This window comes from Mobula hypostoma, chromosome 2 (assembly GCF_963921235.1).
Source record: "Mobula hypostoma chromosome 2, sMobHyp1.1, whole genome shotgun sequence".
Lineage (NCBI taxonomy): Eukaryota > Metazoa > Chordata > Chondrichthyes > Myliobatiformes > Myliobatidae > Mobula > Mobula hypostoma.
The window spans coordinates 113842031-113864839 of record NC_086098.1 but is presented as its reverse complement, the minus strand read 5'-3'; the positions used below and the strand labels follow the sequence as shown (position 1 = coordinate 113864839).

The 22809-nt window shown below is 37.6% G+C and overlaps 1 protein-coding gene across 3 annotated transcripts in view; it reads left to right on the top strand.

The window, feature by feature from the left end:
* The first annotated feature begins 1018 nt into the window (after positions 1-1018).
* The window catches only part of LOC134342381 (bcl-2-associated transcription factor 1-like), a 39454-nt gene continuing 17663 nt past the window's right edge, over positions 1019-22809 (top strand). The window contains exons 1-5 of one of the 3 annotated variants that reach the window (XM_063040435.1): positions 1019-1190; positions 12455-12599; positions 14426-15328; positions 16240-16977; positions 21461-21633. In XM_063040435.1, the coding sequence (XP_062896505.1) occupies positions 12490-12599; positions 14426-15328; positions 16240-16977; positions 21461-21633 (1924 nt within the window). In that variant the 5' untranslated portion in view covers positions 1019-1190; positions 12455-12489. Of the gene's footprint in view, positions 1191-12454; positions 12600-14407; positions 15329-16239; positions 16978-21460; positions 21634-22809 lie in introns of all 3 variants that reach the window. The other 2 variants (XM_063040434.1, XM_063040436.1) reach the window with 2 other exon arrangements.

Below are 22809 nucleotides of genomic sequence, written 5' to 3'. Positions count from 1 at the left end.
TAAGACAGTGATAATAAATCAGATTCAGAAGATGGCAGTTTGCCTTCATCATCAGAGTACTGAGTAGAATAGTTGAGAAGTCATATTGTAAATATATAAAAGTTTGGTTCAGCTGCATTTGCAGTATTGTGCACTGCTTGGTTATGTGGAGGCTTTGGAGAGGGTGAAGTCTTATCAGGATGTTAACAACAGGAATTCTGCAGATGCTGGAAATTCAAGCAACACATCATGTGTGTGTGTTGCTTATCAGGATGTTATCTGTTTTGCATTGCATGAGCTATAAAGATGGTGAACACATTTGAATTGTTTTCTCTGGACCATTGAAGACTGAGAAGCAATCTGATAGCATATAAACTTAAGAGAGACATTGACAGGGTAGAAACATTATTTTTAATTGAGTGGAAATATCAAATTCTTGAGGACGTTGGTTTAAACTGAGGTGGGAATGTTCAAGAGATTTTCAGAACAAGATTTTTTTTACAGAGTGTGCAAGGGATAAGGTAGATAGATAATAGGTTTTTAGGTAGGCACATGTACAAGGAGGCAATGGATCTTATGAAGACAGATAGGGTTAGTTCAGAGTAGTATCGTGGTTGGTGCAGACATTCGTGCTACCGTGTTTTGTATTTAGCTTTTATTTGATCCTGATATTTCCAAGGCCACAGTTTCTAACCAGGTGCACGCAAAACAGTATGTGCATACTCACTGATACACAACCATGAAAAGTAGCAGCAAATATTTCCTAAAGCAGCCATCAAGAGATTGGACTTCTACTCTCACCGGTGGTACAGCTATTTACGGGCGCCCGCTGGATAGGAGTCAGCACTGAGACTGTGTCTGCCGCGGATCAAGGCTTACAGGCCATCATGAATATGGACTACAGGTTGACTCCCCAGTCCCTCTCGATTGATGGATTCAACAGCTTTAGTAAGGCCAGAGTTGTGGCTGGTACTGCTCCCAGCTTTTCTCTGGAATGTTGTCGGATTTCCTCAGGGTGGGTGATGAGGCCGTTGTGAGACGGGGTCGGCGTCGGGGAGGACCGGGAACCGCCGTGAAACTCCGCCCGGAGCGCCCCTCCCTGGCAGGAGCGGGAACTGCCCCGGCTTGGCGACGAGAAGCTCTGCCCTTTCACCCCTGTTGCTCGGGAATTAAGATGGTGTGCGGTTGCGTTTGATGGATATTAGGAATCGGTAGGTTTGTGCCAAGACGCGACAGGGAAAGGTGGATCTGGAAGACTCACCAGTCGTGGGCAGAGGACCCGACGACTGGGTGAAATGAGTCGGTTTGGCGGTGGGCTGTAGGTAAAAGGCGCTCAGCTCAGCTCTGCTCCCTCCCAGGCGCAGCGCTGTGCGGATCAGACCGTTCAAAATGGCCTTTCTTCGCCTGCGCCTGGGGTCGATTTTATGCCGAAATAAATGTCGATCTCCACCACCTCCAGCCAAGCCCGCCGGGGCACTCGGGGAAAAGGGGAAGCGGGATTAAAATGCTGTTTGTGAACAAAATGCGTTTTATCCTGACATACACAAGCTTTTTTTTTGTTGTTGACGCACTCCCTTGCAATAATTGGCTTTTATTTACTGATGCTAGGGCCTGACTTAAGGGCTTATTGTCAGTTCTGAGACTGATCATGAATTATTGCAATTTAGTAGTTCAAGCTCTTTCAACAGGCGGTTAAAATATATATCTACTATTAATTTGGGATAACTCTTATTGGGACAGTCTACCGCTTCATTGGGGGCAGGAGACGGTCAGTCAGTATGGCCGTTAGACTGCACCGTGATGAGAACGAAAAATTATGTCTACTTGCTGTGTTAAACATTTGGGCCGAAGGACGTCAATTCAAATACGTAGTGATTTTTATTTTAAAATTGCTTTTTTAAAATTTGACTAACATTTTGAGACCCTGGCCAAGATGCCACGAGAAGATTGGCACTAGTCGAAAAAATTACTTTATTGGACCAAATTAAAAGCCATCCTTCCAACACCATTCATCGTCAGCTGGCAGAGTCCCGAAATCTACAATTTAACGCTTGATTCATCAGTAAGATGATCTGCGAGAAGAATGGGCATATCTCGAGGGACAACAGGGAACATTCGCGTAAACAGATCGTGTTTGAAGGTAAGAATCCAGATGTTGAAGAGGACCTCAATCATTGGTAACTGGACGAGGTGTACGTGTCGGTGGACCAATGTTAGAAAAACAAGTCAGGAGTTAGCGAAGAAGCTGGATCACGAAAAATTTTAAACAATATATGGTTGGTTATCTCGATGGAAATGTAGGCACATGACAAAATAGGTCGTGCTGATGCTGTAAGTGCAGAAACATGGAAATTTAGACTTGCTTCAAAATGTTAGCGTGGATGATTTCTACAATGCTGATGAAAAGACCTTTTCTATTGTGCCTCGCTGGTTGGCTTCCTTTTCTACAAACGTGCAAATGATATTAGGTTCGAGGAAAGCAATGGATCACATTGTTCAGATATGTCAGGAACTGATAAAAGAAATTATTGGTGGTTGGGATTAGCGTTAAACTTTGGTGCTTTAAGGTGCTAAGAATAGATAGTTTGCCAGTTGAGTATGCAAATAAGATTATGTTGATTAGTTCTGAAATGTTTAAGAGATGGCTGATGAGTTGGGATATGGAGCTGCAGCAGAAATCAAGCAAAATTCTCCTGCTTGTTAACAATTGTGCAGCACATCCTAATGTAGAATGTTTGAGAAACATCCACCTGGAATTTCTGCCTGCTAGTACAACATCCTTGGTACAGCCAATGGATATGGGAATCATAAAAAAATTAAAGGTGGTGTATCACGAGAAGTTGGTGAACTACATTCTCCAGCAATTGAAGAGAATCTACTCACATCTTTCACAGCTAAGGAAGTGAGTGCAAGGGTTAACATTTTACAAGCCGTACAGTTTGTCAGTGATAGTTGGCGAAAAATAAGCAGCAAGTCAATTCAGAGGTGTTTTGCTCACTGGCTTGCAGATGCACTACTTCAAGTTAGGAACTATAAAAAATTTGAAGGGATCAATCACCTTGAATGTTACGATGAAAGTGAAGATTTGGGCAACGCAGTCGTCGAAAATATTGTATCAAAACACCAAGATGAGGAATATGAAGATGAAGAAAGTAATGAGGATGACACATTGAACCTGAGCTAGTGACTACACAGGATGTCAGGAAATTTATTGTTGGATTACAACATTACTTCATGCAGGAAGACAATGAAAGCAGTCCACTTTCAGCACTAGGTATGCTGGTTTTGTTAATTTACAGTCAATCAAAAAGCATACTCTTGATGAATTTGTCCATCATTAAACATTACGAACTAATACACAGTTTTATAGTACTGTGATAATATTGGTAGTGTTCTTATTTGTTCTGTATTTCATTTAAATACATAATTTGTTACTCAGTTAAAAGTAGTTTATCTCTTTTTTAATACCTTTTTAACTGTTTCCATGAAACTTTGGATATTTGGAGCAGCCGTTTAATCGGGCCAAAGTGTACTTATCTCGATGTGTTCCATTTAGCCGGAATCCATAAATTGTCAAGGGCAATTTATGAATGTTGCATGGAATTCAGTGAACCCACATGGACACTTTCATAAATTTAGTTTCATCAGCCCTTTGTGAATCAACAGGATGTGTCGATTTGGTATGTTTGCCTTTGACTTAATTTTAAAATTTAAAATTATTTTAGATCAGTGACAGTTTGTGATTTTCATGTGAAATGATAAATATGAATTTGTGATTGACATGTTATGAAGTCAGAGAGAACAAATGTGCAGGAAGCTCCCTTATTCAAAATACACTATTTTGAGTACTCCTTTTCACTTAAAAGGTGTTTCCTTCATGTGAAATCTTCATTGCATTGTAATGTTTCAATGTTGATGTTTACTAGTGAAATAGTTTAGCTATCATAATATTGCATTTTCTCATTCTGAAGGCAGTGTTGTTATTTTTTAAGAGAAAACGTACATGAAGTACATGTAAAATGTTTTCTCGTAAAAATTTGTGTAATTAGAGAAAATTGTGATGCCAGAGCCAGCCAACAATGGATCAGGTTCAGATCTATCCGATGGCTTCATTGTCCTAATGGCTTTTGTGTGTGATTAGGCAAAGCTGTTCTGTTCTGGGTACCTACAAATATTAATTCTGCCTTCGCTCAGTGTCTAAATGGGGTGATACATGTTTATTAAAGGTGATCATGAATGAAAATATGGTTGACCTTCCTTTTACACTCATCTTCAAGTGAAACAAACTATTTCAGCGTAATCTAAGATCTATACCTGCAGTTGTCAGGATTTGCATGACACAGCTACTCACAAGAGAAATACTGAGCCATTAAGAGAAGGCTCACACTCTGAGCTATTCTATTTAAATGGCAATATTTGTCCAAAATTTCCAATTAGTGCACGTGGCATTTGTTACAGATGAAATGATGTGAAACAGCATTTACTTATTAGTTGTGTTTTTATTAATAATCCATTTTGAACAGGTTATATCGTCTGAAAGGAGGTATGTATCATTAACTTCCAAGCTCTTATAACATTGAGCCATGTTGAGTTTAGTTTAACATTGCCTTCAAGACACTGTCTTAAGTTTTGACTTAAAATTTCTTTCCTCTTCAAATGTTACAGTGTGAAAGTTTATTGTCAATATTTTATTAAACTTAGTTTGTCCAATAAATCTGTTGAGCAATTAATTAGTTTGCTTGGCGGTAGTTTGAGAAATCGATGTTCATGCCGTTAGGTTGGAGGCTCAGACAGAATACAAGGTGTTGCTCTTCCAACCTGACAGTGGCCTCATTGCGACAGTAGAGGAGGCCGTAGATTGATACGTTGGAATGGGAATGGGAATGGGAATGGGAAGTGGGATTAAAATGGGTGGCCACTAGAAGATCCCTTTTTTTCTGGTGTATGGAGTATGTCTTGGATTGGAGGAGTGGCAAAAGATTCTCTTCATTTAAAATCCTGATTGGAATTGAAATACTGTTTTGTTCTGCAATTAAGCAAATTAGAATGTATTGAATTTCCAATTCTCCACAATGCAAGCAGGCATGCACACAAATATAATTTATGATTTTGTTTGAAAGGTGCCTGAAGTCATGCAAATGTGGATGACACATACAAAAAAAGTCTTATTGCCTTAATTAACTTGGTAGATTGAAATTGGCGGAAACTCAATATTGCATGCTACTTTATCTTGTGCATTGGGGTCTATTTTAAATTTGGAACTGGGAGAAGATTCCTTTTTGTCTCTTATAGATGTCATTGGTGTAATTTTGGATATTCAGTTTAAAACTTAATTTTACATTTAACTTGATTGGATTACATTGAACTAAATTATAATTTGAAGGATGGTCCAATTTCAACAATTATATGTTAGCTTTGGTCATTTGGGTTTTTAGTTACACCCTCTTTTTTGAATTACAGATGTTGATCATGTGGGTAAATCACTTTGGAAAAACTAATCATGCAATGAAAGTAAATTGGTAACAGTAGTGAAATAATCTGTACAACTAAAATAGAATTTGATGTATTGAAAGAATAAATTAACTATAACAGTTAATGTTTAATTTTAGTCTAGTTATTAGAACACAAAATTTATATTTTGTCTGCAGAAGTAAAACCTTGGTTGATTATTAAAAACTAAAGCAACCTAATTTTTCTAAATTAACATCTGTGCAGGTAGAAAGTTTTGTGCACACACCAATAAACTGAAAATGAGGTGATTTGGCAGAAGGTCTTTGTTAAAGATTGGGATTTGACCTATTCAGTAAATGTATCGCTTTGTTGAGAATGTTGAAGAGAACATACTAAGATTTTCCTTCCAGGCGTGTGGATTGAGTTGAGTTGCCTTACTACAATTATATAGGAGCCTGGTGAAATCTATTCAGAGTATGAGTGCAGGTTTGATTTTCCAACTTAAAAAAACTTAATAGTGATTCTGTAATGAAGGTTCTTTGGTTTTTGTTTTAGTGCATTGGTTGCAGGAGGAGAGATATTAAGCAAACTGGTCAATATTCTCTTTGAATATTGAATGAGAATTTCTTTGAAACGTAATTTTTTGGGGGAGCTTGACATGGTTGTGAGGCTGATGTCTTCTCTGGTTAGGCTGTCTAGATATAGGGATCATGGTATCAATGTAAAGGAATGCCATTCAAGACAGATAAGAAGAAATTGCTTCAGCAAGAGCAAAGTGGGTCTTTGAAATTTTCTGCCCATAGACTCTTGAAGGCTCAGCTAATTTGTGTAATCAAAACAGAGTTTGATGGACTTTGGTATACTAAGGGAAGCAAAGAACATTTGGTTAATGCAGCAAAGTGTACCGAAGTAAATGATCAATGTTGCCAGGTCTGAGTGTTTCTTAATGTTTTTCTGCTCTTAGAGTTCCAGCAACTGTAGTTTTTTATTTTGTAAAAGATTTAAAAGATTCCTGTGATCTTACTAAAAGGTGGAAAGAGCACAAAGAGCTAAGTGGGCTGCTACTTTTTATGTTCTTAAGTTTTATTTGCTGAATTTTCAAAATTATTCTATTAAGGATTAAATGTGATATTCTCTGAGGTTAGAATAAAACTAACTCGCAATTATCATAAGTTGTTGGTGAAAGAAATTGCCTTTTTGGTACTGAGGTAATCCACTTTTCCAGGTGGGTTTCATTTATTTTTATTCCTGTATTCTGAAACTTATGCAGAGAGATTGTGAGGTAAAAAAAAAAGGCACAATGTGAAACTTCTCCAGTCCTGCCGAAGGGTCTCAGCTCGAAACGTTGACTGTAATTTTTTCCATAGATGCTGCCTGGCCTGTTGAGTTCTTCCAGCATTTTGTGTGTGTCATTTAAGGAGTCAAGTGGTGTAAAACCTTCCTGAGTTGTGAAGCATGGTGAGAGGCAATTTGGGTTAGAGGACCTCATTTTCAGGCAAACAGGAAGAGTAGTAGAAAAGTAATTGTTTAACTGAACTTTGGAAAGCAAAGCCACATTTTGTGCAAGTACTGTTTTTGTATGGTGTTATTATGCTAGATTCATCAATTTGTTATTTTGGCGGTTGAATTAATTTTAATTATCGTTGCAGTTGAATATTAGTTGTGTTGCCGAATTTTAAATTCTTAGGGTTTTCTTATGTTGATCTCAAATTCCCATGAATTTTCTGCATCTGACATCTACTTAGGATTTCAAACAATGCTTATTTTCTGTACCATTCTCTTTACACTGATCCGTCTTGAACTGAGAAGCCAAAATGAGATTTAAAACACATATTGTATACATTTGCTGTAAACAAAATTAAACTCACTTTGTTAGAATGGGGCTATGGGGCTGCAGGGATTGGGAGAAATAACAGGTATAGTTTTCCTTTGTCATGTCAGCATAGTTATCTTGCTTTTCAATTATTTTACTGAGTTCAATATTAAATGGATTTCTGTGGTATTTTCACTTGTGATTTTGTGTTCACATAATTAAGAGAGGAATTTCCTTTATTTCCCTTTCACTAGGACTATTAAATGAACTTATACTCTGTTATATTATTTATATATAGTATTATAAGCAAAATTATAGGTGGATGATGAAACAATGGGGAGGAGCACTGATGCAATTAATCCACTATTTGGGTACATCTTTCTAACATTAATCAATACCGAGTTTAATAACTTTGAAAGTGTTAAAAACCAGATTTTTCTTTTGATTATGGATAAACCCTGTTGGACATTGGTAACGTAGATCACTGCAAGTCCGGTTCACTGGAAAGACCCACGGTGGGGAAGCTGCATTGATTTGGTTGTGATGAGGCCTAGGCCTAGGGTCATCTGTTATAGTCGCCCAGGGGAGGAGACGCTAAAGCGGTATGGGAGAGACTTCCATGGTATAATTAGATTTTGTTTTAGTTATTCAATCATACATGAATATAGCCAAATAAAGCAGAGTTCCTCCAGGGCTAAGATATGTAGTACATATGGTTATGATTTCAGAAAAACATACAATCACAAAGAAAAAAAAACTATAGGCCAAGTCCCTGAGTGTTCAGCTTGTTCTTCCACCAAGTGAGCACTGAAAGGCAGCCCCCAATCCAGAACGGATTCGAGCATCCACATAGAGGATGTCTAATGTCTAATGTCTAATGGTGCACAACAAGTCTAGGTGACAACACAACAAAGGTAAACAATACGTCCAGCTCCATCGATATCGAGTAGCATGCTGATGGGATAGTCCTGCTGTTCTTAATATCCAGCAATGTCTTGCAAACTGTAAAAAAAGATATACAAGTTGAACAAATACACCTTTTGATTGGACCTGGAGTGGCCACTGCATATGAGTGCATTGCCCTCGTAAATGGAACAACTATATTTTATATACCTAATCTGTTGTGCTGCAGAGAGTAAATGCTCGTTTGCAGCAATGATAAGAAAGGGTGGGCATTTCAAATGTCCATGTAAGGAGTTGTTAATATTGGCTCCACTTTGCTTCGCTCAGTTGATGAATGCCATCCATTTTTTTTAAAGAAAGAAACAAAAGTAGCCATTTGCAATCTGCAGGGAAGAATCATCTGAGTATCATCACCTTAATAGTCGTTTTGTCTCACCATGAATAAACCCAAGTCTGATCTCTAGCTGAATAGAAAAACCCTTTGAATGACCTTGTCTATTTTCCGTATTGCCGCTATTTTGTCATTGGCACCTGACCATGTTCATATCACCTTTAGTGCAACTTTTTTACAAAAATTCCAAATTCTTCAGCGCTTGGCCACATGCACTTTACTCTGAGCCCTACTGATTTGAAATAGTTTTCTCTCTCATGTATTTTCTTCAAAGCTGTGATCTTTAAGAATTTTACCTTATCCAATTGGCAGCCTCATTCAGTGCTCTAACTTTGGTATTTGCATCCATTCCTCAGTTCTAATTTTTGAACACCACTGATAATCTAGGTTTTTGTTAAATCATTTGGCCCAGAAAATCTTAAATGCCAACTTAGAAACCCTTAAAAAAAATTAATTCACTTGTAAACACGAGGAAACCTGCAGATGCTGGAATTTCAAGCAGCACACATAAAAGTTGCTGGTGAACGCAGCAGGCCAGGCAGCATCTCTAGGAAGAGGTACAGTTGACGTTTTGGGCCGAGACCCTTCGTCAGGACTTGTGCTTGATTTCCCTCTGTATTCCAACATGAAGGCTAAAAATGATTTCTTCTACGGATGTTCCTCAGTATATTTTTCACTTAAAATGTTGTTTAAATTGTTTTTGCATTAATTTGAGATCTGAAAGGAAGATGTAACATTTTTGGCAGCCAACTTTCCCTCTATTTTGCAGCTGTGCGGTCCAACCATTGTTCTGAGCAGAAATTTTTTACAGGGTCTGAAAACTGTGCGGGACTTACAATTTTTTTTGGTAATATGCATACTATGAATATTTAAAATGAAAATTGAAAAATCACACTTGTGATTTTATTTATTAATTGAAGGGTATAATGAAATATAGTACAACAAAGAAAATTTTTCAAGCTTCATAAACTTTTTCTTGCTTGTCTTTATTAGAAATCCATTGTTTATAAACACTATCCAGATTAATTTTGCATCCAGATGAAATATACATCATAATCTTCATTAGATTATCCAAATGTGCCACTTCTAATCTGTTTCTGGACTTTGAATTCATAAGAATAAATCCATGTTAACAATCAGCACTAGAAATTCTTCAAATTCTTTGTTTCTAAGCACGTAGTTCAACATATCAATGAACATCTTAATGGAACTAGTCTTAATTTTCTCAGAAACAACAAATAAACATTATATTAAAAAAAATTCCAGCTGCGTGGCAACAAAGGCTATGTGAGCGGGAGCATTTCAGTTACTGTGCAGCTGCACACCCACACAGCTTAGAGGGAATGGTACTGGCAGCTGAAGCATCTTGTATCTTCTACATTGTGACATTCCTAATCATGTAAAGCTTAGTATTCATGTCCATCTAGCCGAATTTTTGACTAAATATTACCATGTCCCATTTTTGAGAATTTAAGTACTAAAGGAATGAAGCTGAGACATAATTTGCCTATACAAGGTCCCATGAATTATTGAAGAAGAATAAAAAATCCTTCCAGTATCCTGGTCAGCATTCTTCCTCAACCAGTACATACCCAAAATTACAACAATTAATCATTCTGTTTATTGTTAACTGGTGTATGCAAATTAACTGCCGTCTTGTCTATTTAATAATAGTATATGCTTTACATTAAATGAGTTCGTAAAGAATATCTCCACAAAACTGAGAATGTTTCAAAGAAGTTGCAAAATAATTTTATTGTTGTGTCTAATCACTGTACTCCATGTGTTCAACTTGCTGATCCAAAGTTAAAATTAATAGGCCTTTTCCAGCATTGAGTACTGTATCTAAGGGATGGTTAAATTCTGTGGGTGCTTATGTCAGTCAGACTTTCTGGGCTTAAGGGAACACTCTTTACAGATATTCCCTTTAATATATGACCTAAAGATTTTTGCATAATGTTAGGGAGACGAATGACATTTACATGATATCTTGAACTTGTACTCCCAGTGCTATGAACATATTGGAAGTTCATAAGGAGTGAGATTAGTGGCTTTCTTTTCTATGCTGTTAATACCATTCTGTCAGCTATCTGCTCTGCAACTTTTTAAAACTACACTTTCTGGTTACTTGGAATGGTTCCACTTACAGTGACCAATTGTGGACTTGTGGTTCTTTATCTGATAACCTCTGATAGAGCAATGCCTGTATTCTACAAATTCAAAAGGACAGAAGAAAGATCACAGAGAAATATTTCAACTCATCAAAATTAATCCTCTAGCAATCTAAACCTGTCTGTCAATAATTGAATTTTTTGAGGATGTGACTAAACACATTGATGAAGGTAGAGCAGTAGATGGAGTGTATATGGATTTCATCAAGGCAGTTGACAAGGTACCACATGCAAGGCTTATTGAGAAAGTAAGGAGGCGTGGGATCCAAGGGGTCATTGCTTTGTGGATCCAGTATTGGCTTGCCCACAGAAGGCGAAGAGTGGTTGTAGACGGGTCATATTCTTCATGGAGGTCAGTGACCAGTGGTGTGCCTCAGGGATCCGTTCTGGGAACCATACTCTTTGTGATTTTTATAAATGACCCGGATGAGGAAGTGGAGGGATGGGTTAGTAAATTTGCTGATGACACAAAGGTTGGAGGTGTTGTGGATAGCGTGGAGGGCTGTCAGAGGTTACAGCGGGACATTGATAGGATGCAAAACTGGATTGAGAAGTGGCGGATGGAGTTCAACCCAGATAAGTGTGATGTGGTTCATTTGGTAGGTCAAATATGATGACAGAATATAGTATTAATGGTAAGACTCTTGGCATTGTGGAGGATCAGAGAGATCTTGGTGTCCGAGTCCATAGGACACTCAAAGGTGCTGCGCAGGTTGATTCTGTGGCTAAGAAAGCATATGGTGCATTGGCCTTCATCAATCGTGGGATTGAGTTTAGGAGCTAAGAGATAATGTTGCAGCTATATAGGACCCTGGTCAGACCCCACTTGGAGTACTGTGCTCCGTTCTGGTCGCCTCACTACAGGAAGGATGTGGAAGCCATAGAAAGAGTGCAGAGGAGATTTACAAGGATGTTGCCTGGATTGGGGAGCATGCCTTATGAGAACAGGTTGAGTGAACTCAGCCTTTTTCCCTGGAGTGATGAAGGATGAGAGGTGACCTGATAGAGGTGTATAAGAAGATGAGAGGCATTGATTGTGTGGATAGTCAGAGGCTTTTTCACCAGGGCTGGAAAGGCTAGCACGAGAGGGCACAGTTTTAAGGTGCTTGGAAGTAGTTACAGAGGAGTTGTCAGGGGTAAGTTTTTTATGCAGAGAATGGTGAGTGCGTGAAATGGGCTGCTGGCGGCAGGGGTGGAGGCAGATATGATAGGGTCTTTTAAAAGTCTCCTGGACAGGTACATGGAGCTCAGAAAAATGAGGGTTATGGGTAACCCTGTGTGATTTCTAAGGTAAGGACATGTTCGGCACAACTTTGTGCGCTGAAGGGCCTATATTGTGCTTTAGGTTTTCTACGTTTCTATCTTTTGTAACTATACAGTCTATATTTCTGTTCATTCCTCCACAATGATTTAGTATGACTTGAAGATTTCCTGTGATATACTGATTCATCGAGGGAGCAAATAGTAATGAGATTTTAGCCACATTGTTGGATGTATATAATATCAGCAGAACTTATTTTCACCCGCAATAACCCACTGCCTTGATCAGTAAAAATGCAGTGGTAACTCGTGACAAGATGCATTGTTATGTATGGATGGGAAGTGCATCATATGCACAAGGTGTTTAGTATCATCCTTAAATGTGCATAACTTCAAAAAGCTGAGCAGTATTCAGTGAGATTGTCATAGGTACAATAAATGTTTTAGCACATGAAATACAATAACATGATTACTTTTCCTGTGTAGGTGTGCAACATTTTGAAGTGAACCTGAAGATCAGAATGGTTCGATCTAATTCCAGATCTCATTCATCGAGATCAAGGTCTCGTTCTTGCTCTAGTTCTAGGTCAAGATCACATTCTAGATCCCGTTCTAGAAAAAAGAGATACAGGTAATAGTTTTAGATATTGTTTACTTCTAAATTGATGGTTGTGGTAGTTGTTTAGTATGGTAAATTATGAGCCTCAAAATTCTGCTCAGCGGGATGACCATTAATATTTTTATCCTAAATTCTAAAGATATTTAAGGGTAGTTAAGAAAGCTTATGGGGTGTTAGCTTTCATAAGTCGAGGGATAGAGTTTAAGGGTCATGAGGTAATGATGCAGCTCTATAAAACTCTGGTTGGGCCACACTTGGAGTACTGTGTCCAGTTCTGGTCATCTCACTATAGGAAGGATGTGGAAGCATTGGAAAGGGTACGGAGGGGATTTACCAGGATGCTGCCTGGTTTAGAGAGTATGCATTATGATCAGAGATTAAGGGAGCTAGGGCTTTACTCTTTGGAGAGAGGGAGGATGAGAGGAGATATGATAGAGGTATACAAGATATTAAGAGGAATAGATAGAGTGGAGAGCCAACATCTCTTCCCCAGGGCACCACTGCTCTGTACAAGAGGACATGGCTTTAAGGTAAGGGGTGGGAAGTTCAAGGGGGATATTAGAGGAAGGTTTTTTAATCAGAGAGTGGTTGGTGCGTGGAATGCACTGCCTGAGTCAGTGGTGGAGGCAGATACACTAGTGAAGTTTAAGAGACTACTATACAGGTATATGGAGGAATTTAAGGTGGGGGGTTATATGGGAGGTAGAGTTTAAGGGTCAGCACAACATTGTGGGCCGAAGGGCCTGTATTGTGCTGTACTATTCTAGGTTCTATATAAGTAGAACTGTAGGTCTCAAAGGTTTACAAAACTTTGGCTTCTTTTGATGAACATAGATTTTAGAAGAATGAAGCTGGAAATAGGATGGCTCTATCCTTTCATTGTCTGCGGTCAGCATATAGTATTCTGATGTCAGATGCAGACTTTCACCTTCTGTGTTGCACAAAGCAACAGAGAAGGGTACCTCCTACCTGATTTTTTTTTTTGCTCAGTACAATGGTAGAATCATAATCAACAATAATGGTGAAAAGAAATGTTGATAAATATTTGTCATTTTTGAAAAGATGTGAGAGGATCATGGACTAAACAATTTATCTTAGGCAAGATGTAACAAATTAAATTTTAGCCATAACAATGAAGGCAGCAGAAAATACTGTTTAGAGAAAAATAGACATATGCCTAATTTATGTATATTTTTCTAAAGAATTAACATACACTTTCTGCTTCTGCTCCTTATATATATTTGAAGCCCAGAATAGCATATGCTCAACTAAATACTCTTGAACATGTCTGACCTTTATTAAGTTTTTTTGCACACTTGTTAGAACTTTGCTATTTAATCTATATTATCCTTTCTTGTTTTCTGTCAAAATCCACTATTTGACATCTTGCTATATTAAATTTGGTCCTCACATTCTGCTTGTCTATTACTGCTCTCTTTATTACTATATGCCTCATTTTTTCAGTTTTTTCATACAGCTGATTTATGTTTAAAAGAAAATGAATGCAAACTCAGGGTTTTTTCTGCTGTGCTATATTTAATGTGTTGGATAGTTGGTTACTAAACTTTTTATAGCAGTTTAGCTGCTGTTTATCTAATTGCCCTGAAGTACATGAATTAAAACTAGTCTTGTGCATCACTTAATGCTCTTCTATGATATTAAGCCCTCTTGCTCTAAGTGGGAAAAAGTTTCAAAAAAGTTTCAGCCCAGAAATAGAGTATAATGAAAAGTATGTATTATAATTAAATATTTTGTATTCTGGACTGTTCCTTGGATTAAATAATGCTATTTGTTGCGACATCTTTTCTGTGGATTCTCAGCTCTAGATCTCGTTCTAGATCCTACTCTCGATCTCGCAGTAGGGATCGTAACTATTCCCGAGATTATCGAGATTTTCGTGGTAACCGAGGAATGAGACGTCCCTATGGTCATCGTGCAAGAGGGAGAGGCTATTATCAAGGAGGACCTCGATATTATCGAGGTGGCTATAGGCTTAACTGGCAGAATCGAAGACAGTCTCGTAGTCCACGGCGAGGCCGTTCAAGATCAAGAACGCCAAAACATAGATTTATATCTCAAAGATCCAGAAGTCGATCTCGACAATCACGCCGATCGTCCTCTGCAAGGTCAGCTGCTTCATCATCTTCCTGTTCTTCTTCACGTCATAGTAGATCTCCAGTAACTTCAAAACAGCGCAGGTCTACTGACAAGCATACAAAGAAAATTGATGTATCTGTTCCACAAGGGGAATCTGGAAAGAACAAGCAAATAGAAACACTTGCCACTGATGTTAAATGTGATTCTGATTCTACTAAGGTGCACAGTGAGTTTCGTAAAACTCCTCCCATTCGAAGTGAAAGCTGGGCAGGGCTTTCAACCTACAATGACAATAGTCCAAGATCCCATCACAGTTTATCTTCACTTCCCAGTCCATGTAGCCTTAGTCCTACACGTTCTGTTCCTTCTCAGCACAGTTTCTCACAGACTGAGCCACCTAGAAGGAGTACATCTAAGACCAGTCCACCATCCTCAAGTTTGCAACACAGCCCAGAACAGCATAGCTCCTCAGCACACAGTGCATCGCAATACAGCCCTTCTCAGTGCAGTCCAATACGAAAAAGTCCTACTAAAGTTGTTTCAGCTCAACACAGTGTTCCTAGAGAAGATGCTCGACTGAAACAGTTTGCCTTTTCTGGTGATGCCCTGGACCTGAAATTCAGTAAATCCAAGTACCTGAAAAGGTAACCGATTATTGTTGTTTACCTTGATCTTTGGCAATCTTTCCTTTCAAAAGAAGTTTAGTTTGTTTTCAAGAACTGTTGTAGAAGAGAAATGGTAAAAGCTGATGTTATCACAATTATTATAGAATTTGGTGGATTCCATTTGGCTAAAATATCATTTTACTTCATGTGAACAAGATTTTTCATATTAGCAATACTTTCTCTAATCAGTCTTGCCTGGAATCAGAAGTTAATCAGTAATTTGATTCAATTGTTATACATGAACAAAGTCATTAATAGAAACCACGAAGCTAGTGGATTAGCAGAGAGCTAATTGGTTCACTGATGTCCATTAGGGAAGAAATCTGCTGCCATTTTGGGCTTTAAGTCTCGAGTCTCATCACTGTAACTAGTTCTCAATTGGCCTCTATTTCGGACTGCTCAAGATAGACAATAAATTCTGGCTTTGCCAGCAGTGTCCATGTCCTGTGCATGAATTAACAATAAAAATACATGTATTTATGCAACTCTACTTGTGTTGATGGCCCTTTGGAATTCATTTTAAACCTAGGGTGCTATTGTCTGTGGTTAACATTGATAAAGCTCTTTTGCATAATAAGAGTAATAATTTGTGTGTAAATTGGAGAAGTTAGTAAATCATCAAATTAGATGTGTGTAAGTTGTGCTAAATAGGCTTTAAAATTTTCCACTGATAATTAAAAGGGTATCAGTTTTTTCGATTTTATATTAATTCATTATGGGGGTAAAACACATTGCAGAAGAGCTGGGAATTTTATAAGCTGCCAGGACATTTTATTCTATTATGGACTTTAATTCTTGTTTCAATAGCATTCAAACTTTTTGAAATCTTGCATGTACTTTTGCAGAAGGGTATGTTCTGTATTTCACATTGTTTTTTTTCTTTTATATAGATATGTCGAGAAAGAGGAGAGTAGAACCTTTGTGCTGGATAGAGGAGATGGAAGAGAGAAAGATGCTCAAAAGGAAAAAGGCTTGGAGAAAGACAGGGCAAAGGGAAGGGAATGGGGGAATAAAGGAGGAGTAGATTATGGTAGCTCTAAAGGAGAGTATATGAGGAAGGAAGCTGAAAAAATACATTTAACTGAGTCTCCAGAGAAGTGCAGACAGTTTAGTTTAGTTGGGTTATCTGACGAAATAGCTGAATTAGATAATTATAGATCTAAATTTCAATATACTGTGACAAATCAAAAGGAAAAGGACTATGAATCTCATTGGGATACTGGCTGTGAGGAAGATAAATATAACACAAAAATTGTAATCAGAAGAACAAAAGACCACGATAGGTTTGAAGATGATAGATTTTTTAAATTTAATGTGGCTAGCTTTTCATCTAGTGCAATTAAAGATAAGCTTAGGGAAGATGACAAGTACGTAGAGAAAAAATATGAGGAAAGAACAGCACCAAAGAAAGATTCTATCTCACCTGAGCCAGTGAAAGGTGAAATATTCAAAGAGTTCTTTGATCCATGCTCTTCATTGCCACAATCAAAAACCATGGATGTCAGAGAAAGGGATAAAATGTCTTTCACAGAGGAAAGCCCGCCTAGAATGAAAACCTTGCCTGCTGCATCCTGTCAACCTGAAGTGAAATTGAAAATGCCATCCTCCCAGCTAGAAGATTCTGTCCTGTAAGTCAGCACTCTTACGTTAGTGGTATACTTTAGTTTTGTTTGCAACAGATTGCTGTTGAATTGTTGCATGCATGCTTACAAAATGCAATTTTTTGAAAAATCTACTTGTGATTTTAGTTACCAATTTGTAGTTTTCAAAACATGCCTTTATGAGACTATTAGACGATAAGATACAGGAGCAGAATTAGGCCATTTGGCTCACCATATCTGCTCTGCCATTTCATCATGGCTGATCCAATTTTCCTCTTGGCTCCAATCTCCTACCTTCTCCCTGTATCTCTTCATACCCTGACCAATTAAGAATCTACCAACCTCTGTCTTAAGTATGCATAAACATTCTGGCCTACACAATTTCCTGCGGCAAAGAATTCCACAGATTTACCACTTCCCAGCTAAACAAATTCCTCCTCATCTCCGTTCTAAAAGGATGCCTTCTATTCTGAGGCTGTGTCCTCTGAACTTAGACTCTCCTACCATAAGAAACATCTGCTCCACACATCCACTCTATCGAGGCCTTTCACCATTCGATAGGTTTCAATGAGGTCACCCTTCATTCTTCTGAATTCTAGTGAATACAGGCCCAGAGCTATCAAACGCTCTTCTTATGACAAGCCATTCAATCTTGGAATAATTTTTGTGAACCTCGTTTGAACCCTCTCCAGATTCAGCTACATTCTTTCGAAGATAAGAGGCCCAAAAGTGCTCACTATATCTCCATTGTATCCTTTTAGTTAAGATTAAAATTTAATCCTTTTAGGTAAGATGAAAATTTAAATTGTTTATTAATAAGAAATGATTGCCGGTGTTTAATGAACTGTGATTATTTAAACAAAAATTGGTCTTTGAACTAACTTAGAAAATTATAAGTTATGTTGTTATTTTTGTGTGATTTCAGTATTTGCTTCTCTTGCCATTCAGTGTAAACATAAACATAAATGGACAGATCCCCAATAATGAGGGTAATTAATTGTCACTTCAAAAATCAGCCTTTGGTTACTTAATAGTGCTATTCTGAAAAATAAAACATATATGGTGGATGAGCAGGAGTAGACCACCTGAGTCTCCCTACACCATGGTGGCTGCATAATAATAACTGAATGCTTTTTCCATTCTGTCCTTGCAGTGATATAAGTGTGTAGGAGAGGCCTGCAAATAGAAAATATTCAAAGGTCAGCAAAGGACCCACCATTATCTTCCTCTTGAACTCCTTAACCAATTAAAAGCTAATTAGAGAAAAATATGGAGGCAATGTTTTTGTATTAAGATCATTTATAACACAGTTTCCACATTTGTTCGGAACCAGTCCAGATCTGTCCTGAATAAAAGCAGCACTGGTTGACAGTTCCTCTGGAAAAAGAATCTCGTAATAATCCTTTCATTTTGAATTATTTAGACTAAATAGTTCTTTACCATATATTAAACTTAAACAATCTATCTTACTTGCTATTGCTTAGAAACCTTTAGAACAAAATCTTACATGTTTCTTTATAGAAAATTTTTGGATACTGTCCTGTACAAGTCATCCTTAGCCAAGCAAGACGTTTCATTTCACATAATGTAGACTTCATACCATGGCAAAAAGATTCCAATGGAATGACAGTAATAGGCCAAGGAGAAAACAGCTCCAATGTATCAGTTTTTGGAAATTTCAGTAGGCCAAAGAGCAACTAGGAATTGTTCATGGGTGTGAATAAAAGGAACTGCTGAGAAATGTTACTTAACAAAGGAATAGGAAGTTTCAGACTCATGCAGGACATCTCAAGCTCCTACTTTTTTAAAAGTATGTTGAAAATTGTGCATTTAATTATGTGGTGTGAGTGGAAGGACTTGTAGGTTTCAGGAGTGTGAAAGTAGTTTGGATAAAGAACTGTATAGTGAAAAAAGGGAAGCTGGAAATGAAGGTGATTGAACAAATAAGGATTTTTTTCCTATTGTAGGCATGATTTTACAAACATTTATCTGCCTGTTAATTGAACTAATTAAATTCAAAAGGGTACTGCGGAAAATGAACTTGTGAACAAAATAGGCTGGTTTATGAGCAGTGTTAGATATTTACACAATGTTCAGAAATTTATTCCAGTTGGAAAGAGGAATCCAAAGAGAAAGGCAAACATTGTGATTAACAGATGGGGTCAAAGAAAATAGTAAATCAAAAACTAGAATATACAAGGTGGCACAAGTTCGTGGTGTACCAGAAAACTGAAAATCTTTACAGGAATCAGCAGCAAAACACAAAAGGTGTAATAAGGAGGGAAAAGATTGATTGTGAGAGAAAGCTGGCAAGCAATATCAAAATGAGCAGCAAGCTATTCTAAGGATGTATAAAAAGGAAGAGGGGTACCAAAATGAGTATGCAAACCCTAGAGGATGAGATTGTAGAATTAATAATGGGAAAGAAGGAAAAAGCAGATAACTTAAGTCAATATTATGTGTCATTCACCACAGACAATACTAAAATATCACAAAGGTAAAAGAAGGGCTAGATTCAAATAACATAGAAGAACTTGTAAGAATGCTTACCGCAAGGGCAACGTATTGGACAACTTAATTGGACTATAGGTCAGTGTGGTTTCCTGACAAATCCATTGGAATTCTTTGAGGAAATAATAAGCAGGATAGATAAAGGAGATTCAGTGCATAATGTTTACTTGGATTTTCAGAAGATACCGCGTATGAGGCTGCTTAACAAGATAATAGCCTATGATATTACAGGGATGATACTAGCGTGGATAGAAGATTGACTGAATGGCAGGAGGCAAAGATTGTGAATAAAGAGGGCTTTTTCTGGTTAGTTGCTGTTGTTACACAGGAGTTGGTGTTGGGACTGCTTCTTTTCATGTTGTATATGAATGATTTGGATGACATTTGATGGCTTTGTGACCAAGTTTGTGGATGATATGAAGATAGGAGGAAGGGCAGGTAGTATTGAAGAAGTAGAGAGTCTGCTGAAGGACTTGGATGAGGAGAATGGGAAAAGAAATGGCAACTGGAATATACTGTAGGGAAGTGTATGGTTATGCACTTGTTTCTAAATTGGGAGAAAATTCATAATCCAGGTGCAAAGGGATTTGGGAGTCCTTGTTCAGGGTAAGGAAGACAAGTGCAATGTTAACATTCATTTCAAGAGGAGTAGAATAGAAAAGCAATTACGTAATGCTGAGGCTTTGTAAGGTGTTGGTCAAACTGCACTTGGAGTATTGTGAGCAGTTTTGGGATCCTTATCCAAGAAAAGATGTGCTGGCATTGGAAAGAGTCCAGAGGAGGTTCATGAGAATTATTCCAAGAATGAAAGGGTTAAGATATGAGGAGCATTTGATGGCTCTGGGCCTATGTCACTGGAGTTTAAAAGGTTGAGCGAGGGTCTCATTGAAACCGATTGAATTTTGAAAGACCTAGATAGAGTGGATGTGGAGAGGATGTTTTCTGTGATTGGGGAGTGTAGGGCCAAGTCTCAGAATAGAAGGACGTCCCTTTAGAACAGCGATGAAGAGGAATTTCTTTAGCTAGAAGGTGGCAGAGGAATTCATTCCCACACGTGTCTGTGGAGGCCAAGCCATTGGAATTTTTTAAAGTGTAGGTTGACAGGTTCTTGATTAGTAAGTGTGTCAAAGGTTACAGGAAGAAGGAAATAGAATAGGGTGGAAAGGGAGAAATAAATCAGCCATGACTCAATGCCATTGGCGGATCTTAAGCACCCTGCCTATAGTTACCTTCTTTTTGCCTTCCTGCTGACAGGCAAGGGATCAATATTTGGCTTTCTAATTTACTGGCACCCTCACGGAAGTCAACTAATGGCTCCATTGTTTCTAAAGCTTTTTTTCCTTGAGACCATCAGGTTATGACAACTAGTCTGCTTATAAGACATAGGAGCAGAGTTAGGCTACATCGAGTCTGCTGTCTCATTCAACCATGGCGGATTTCTTATCCTTCTCAACCCCGTTCTCCTGCCTTCTTTCTGTTATCTTTGACACCTTTTTTAATCAAGAATTTATCAACCTCTGCTTTAAATTTAGCCAATGACATGGCCACAGCTGTTTGTGACAATGCACTACCCCTGGCTGAAGACATTCCTCTTCTTCCCTGTTCTTAAGGGACATCCTTCTATTTTGAGGCTGTGCGTGATTTGAGCATGATTTTACTTTTTCTTTTCTTTCTGTCTTTGCCTCCCATTAAAAGTAATCTTATATGACATCACTGGAGTTCAGAATCAATCATGCTAGCTTAGAGGTTACTAGTTCCCTAGTGAAAAGTTATTTTATACCAATTTAAGTGCTGTCTCCTAAATTACTATATTGATTAAATTAAATTTTGCCTACTTTCCTTGTTGGAATTTGAATGCGCTGCCTGTGGATTACTAGACCAGTAGACTAGTGCTGATTTCTGTGCCTGCTAAGAAATTGCTTCAGAATGTACATTGGTATTTGTATAGTTTTATTCAAGTACAGCACACGTTCATTAGAATATAGTTTTATTTTTGCAGACCTGCAAGTTCTTTGACAACTGAAAGACTACTATCCAGTGCTCTTGTCCACTCCAACACGAAAGAGCAAGGATTCCGTTCTATCTTTGATCACCTTAAGTTTCCTCAGTTTTACAGAAGTTCATCAGAGTCATTTATTCATCATATTGTGACCCTGGTTCATCATGTTAAAGGTATGTTGGTACCTGGATAGAAGCATCACTGTAAACAGCATGCCAGAAGTATTTTATTACTTTTAATATTTATTGCACAAGATTAAAAGTAATGGAACAGCATTTAGATTGATAAACTCAAGTCTTTCTTGTGTTGCTGTTCAGTTTAAGAAAAAGTATATGTGCATATTTAGTTCCTGATATTTAGCACGATGTTGACATCCTATAAAGAGCCATTTATTTGTTCTGAAACATTGCTTTCCTTGAAGGTCAGGGAAATGAAAATAACATTGTAATCTATTGTTTATAGTATTGAGTGCAGTAATTTGGTCTTCAGTAAAATAACAAGCTTTCACTGTTGTTCACAATTTGAGTTGCCTCTTTGCCTTTCACTTACTCATCCTTTCTTCTTTTTCAAAATCAATGCACTGGAGATACTAGAAATCTGAAAGTAAAATAGAAAATGTTGGAAATACTTGTCAACCAGACCTTAAGTAAAAAAATAATGTCCAGGTCAACAGCGTTGCATCATTCCCAGGACAAATCAATTTTTTTGTACATTTGATACTTCGAGACAGAAAATAATCTTTGGGTCTGTATATTGTCCTTAACTCTGTTTTAATATGTAATGGTGTATGGTGAATGCTGGTAGTCTGTTCTACATGGATTGTCATAATAAACGAAGTGTAATATCACCTGTATGAATAATACTGCGAATAAGGGATCTTGGCTCCATCTTCCTGTCAAGGAATATTGAGATAGCTGTGGTAAAATACAGATCCTATGGCTGTTACCTATTTGCTGCTTTAAACCACTGAACTCTCAGATCATTGCAATTTTGAATTAGATTGTCACATTTTAAATTTGGAAAATGTGCTATTATCCTAACAAAAGACAGGTAGGAATTCAATTCTGTACTTATTTGTCAAAGCTGACTTTCTTAAATTCTGTATAACCATTTTGAGGTGATAATATTTTGTCTTCATATTTTGCAAATTTCTCTCTTTTTAAAAAGAAGAACTGGTATGACATTTAAAGATTTATTTATAACTAACTTCTTATATTAATTGATGAACTATAAGATGTTAGAATTCATCAAGATTACTATTGGAATGGGAATTTTAAATTTGTGATTTTGTATATAGATCTCCAAGGAGAGAGACTTCCACAATTCTTTTAAAATACGGATAAATATTG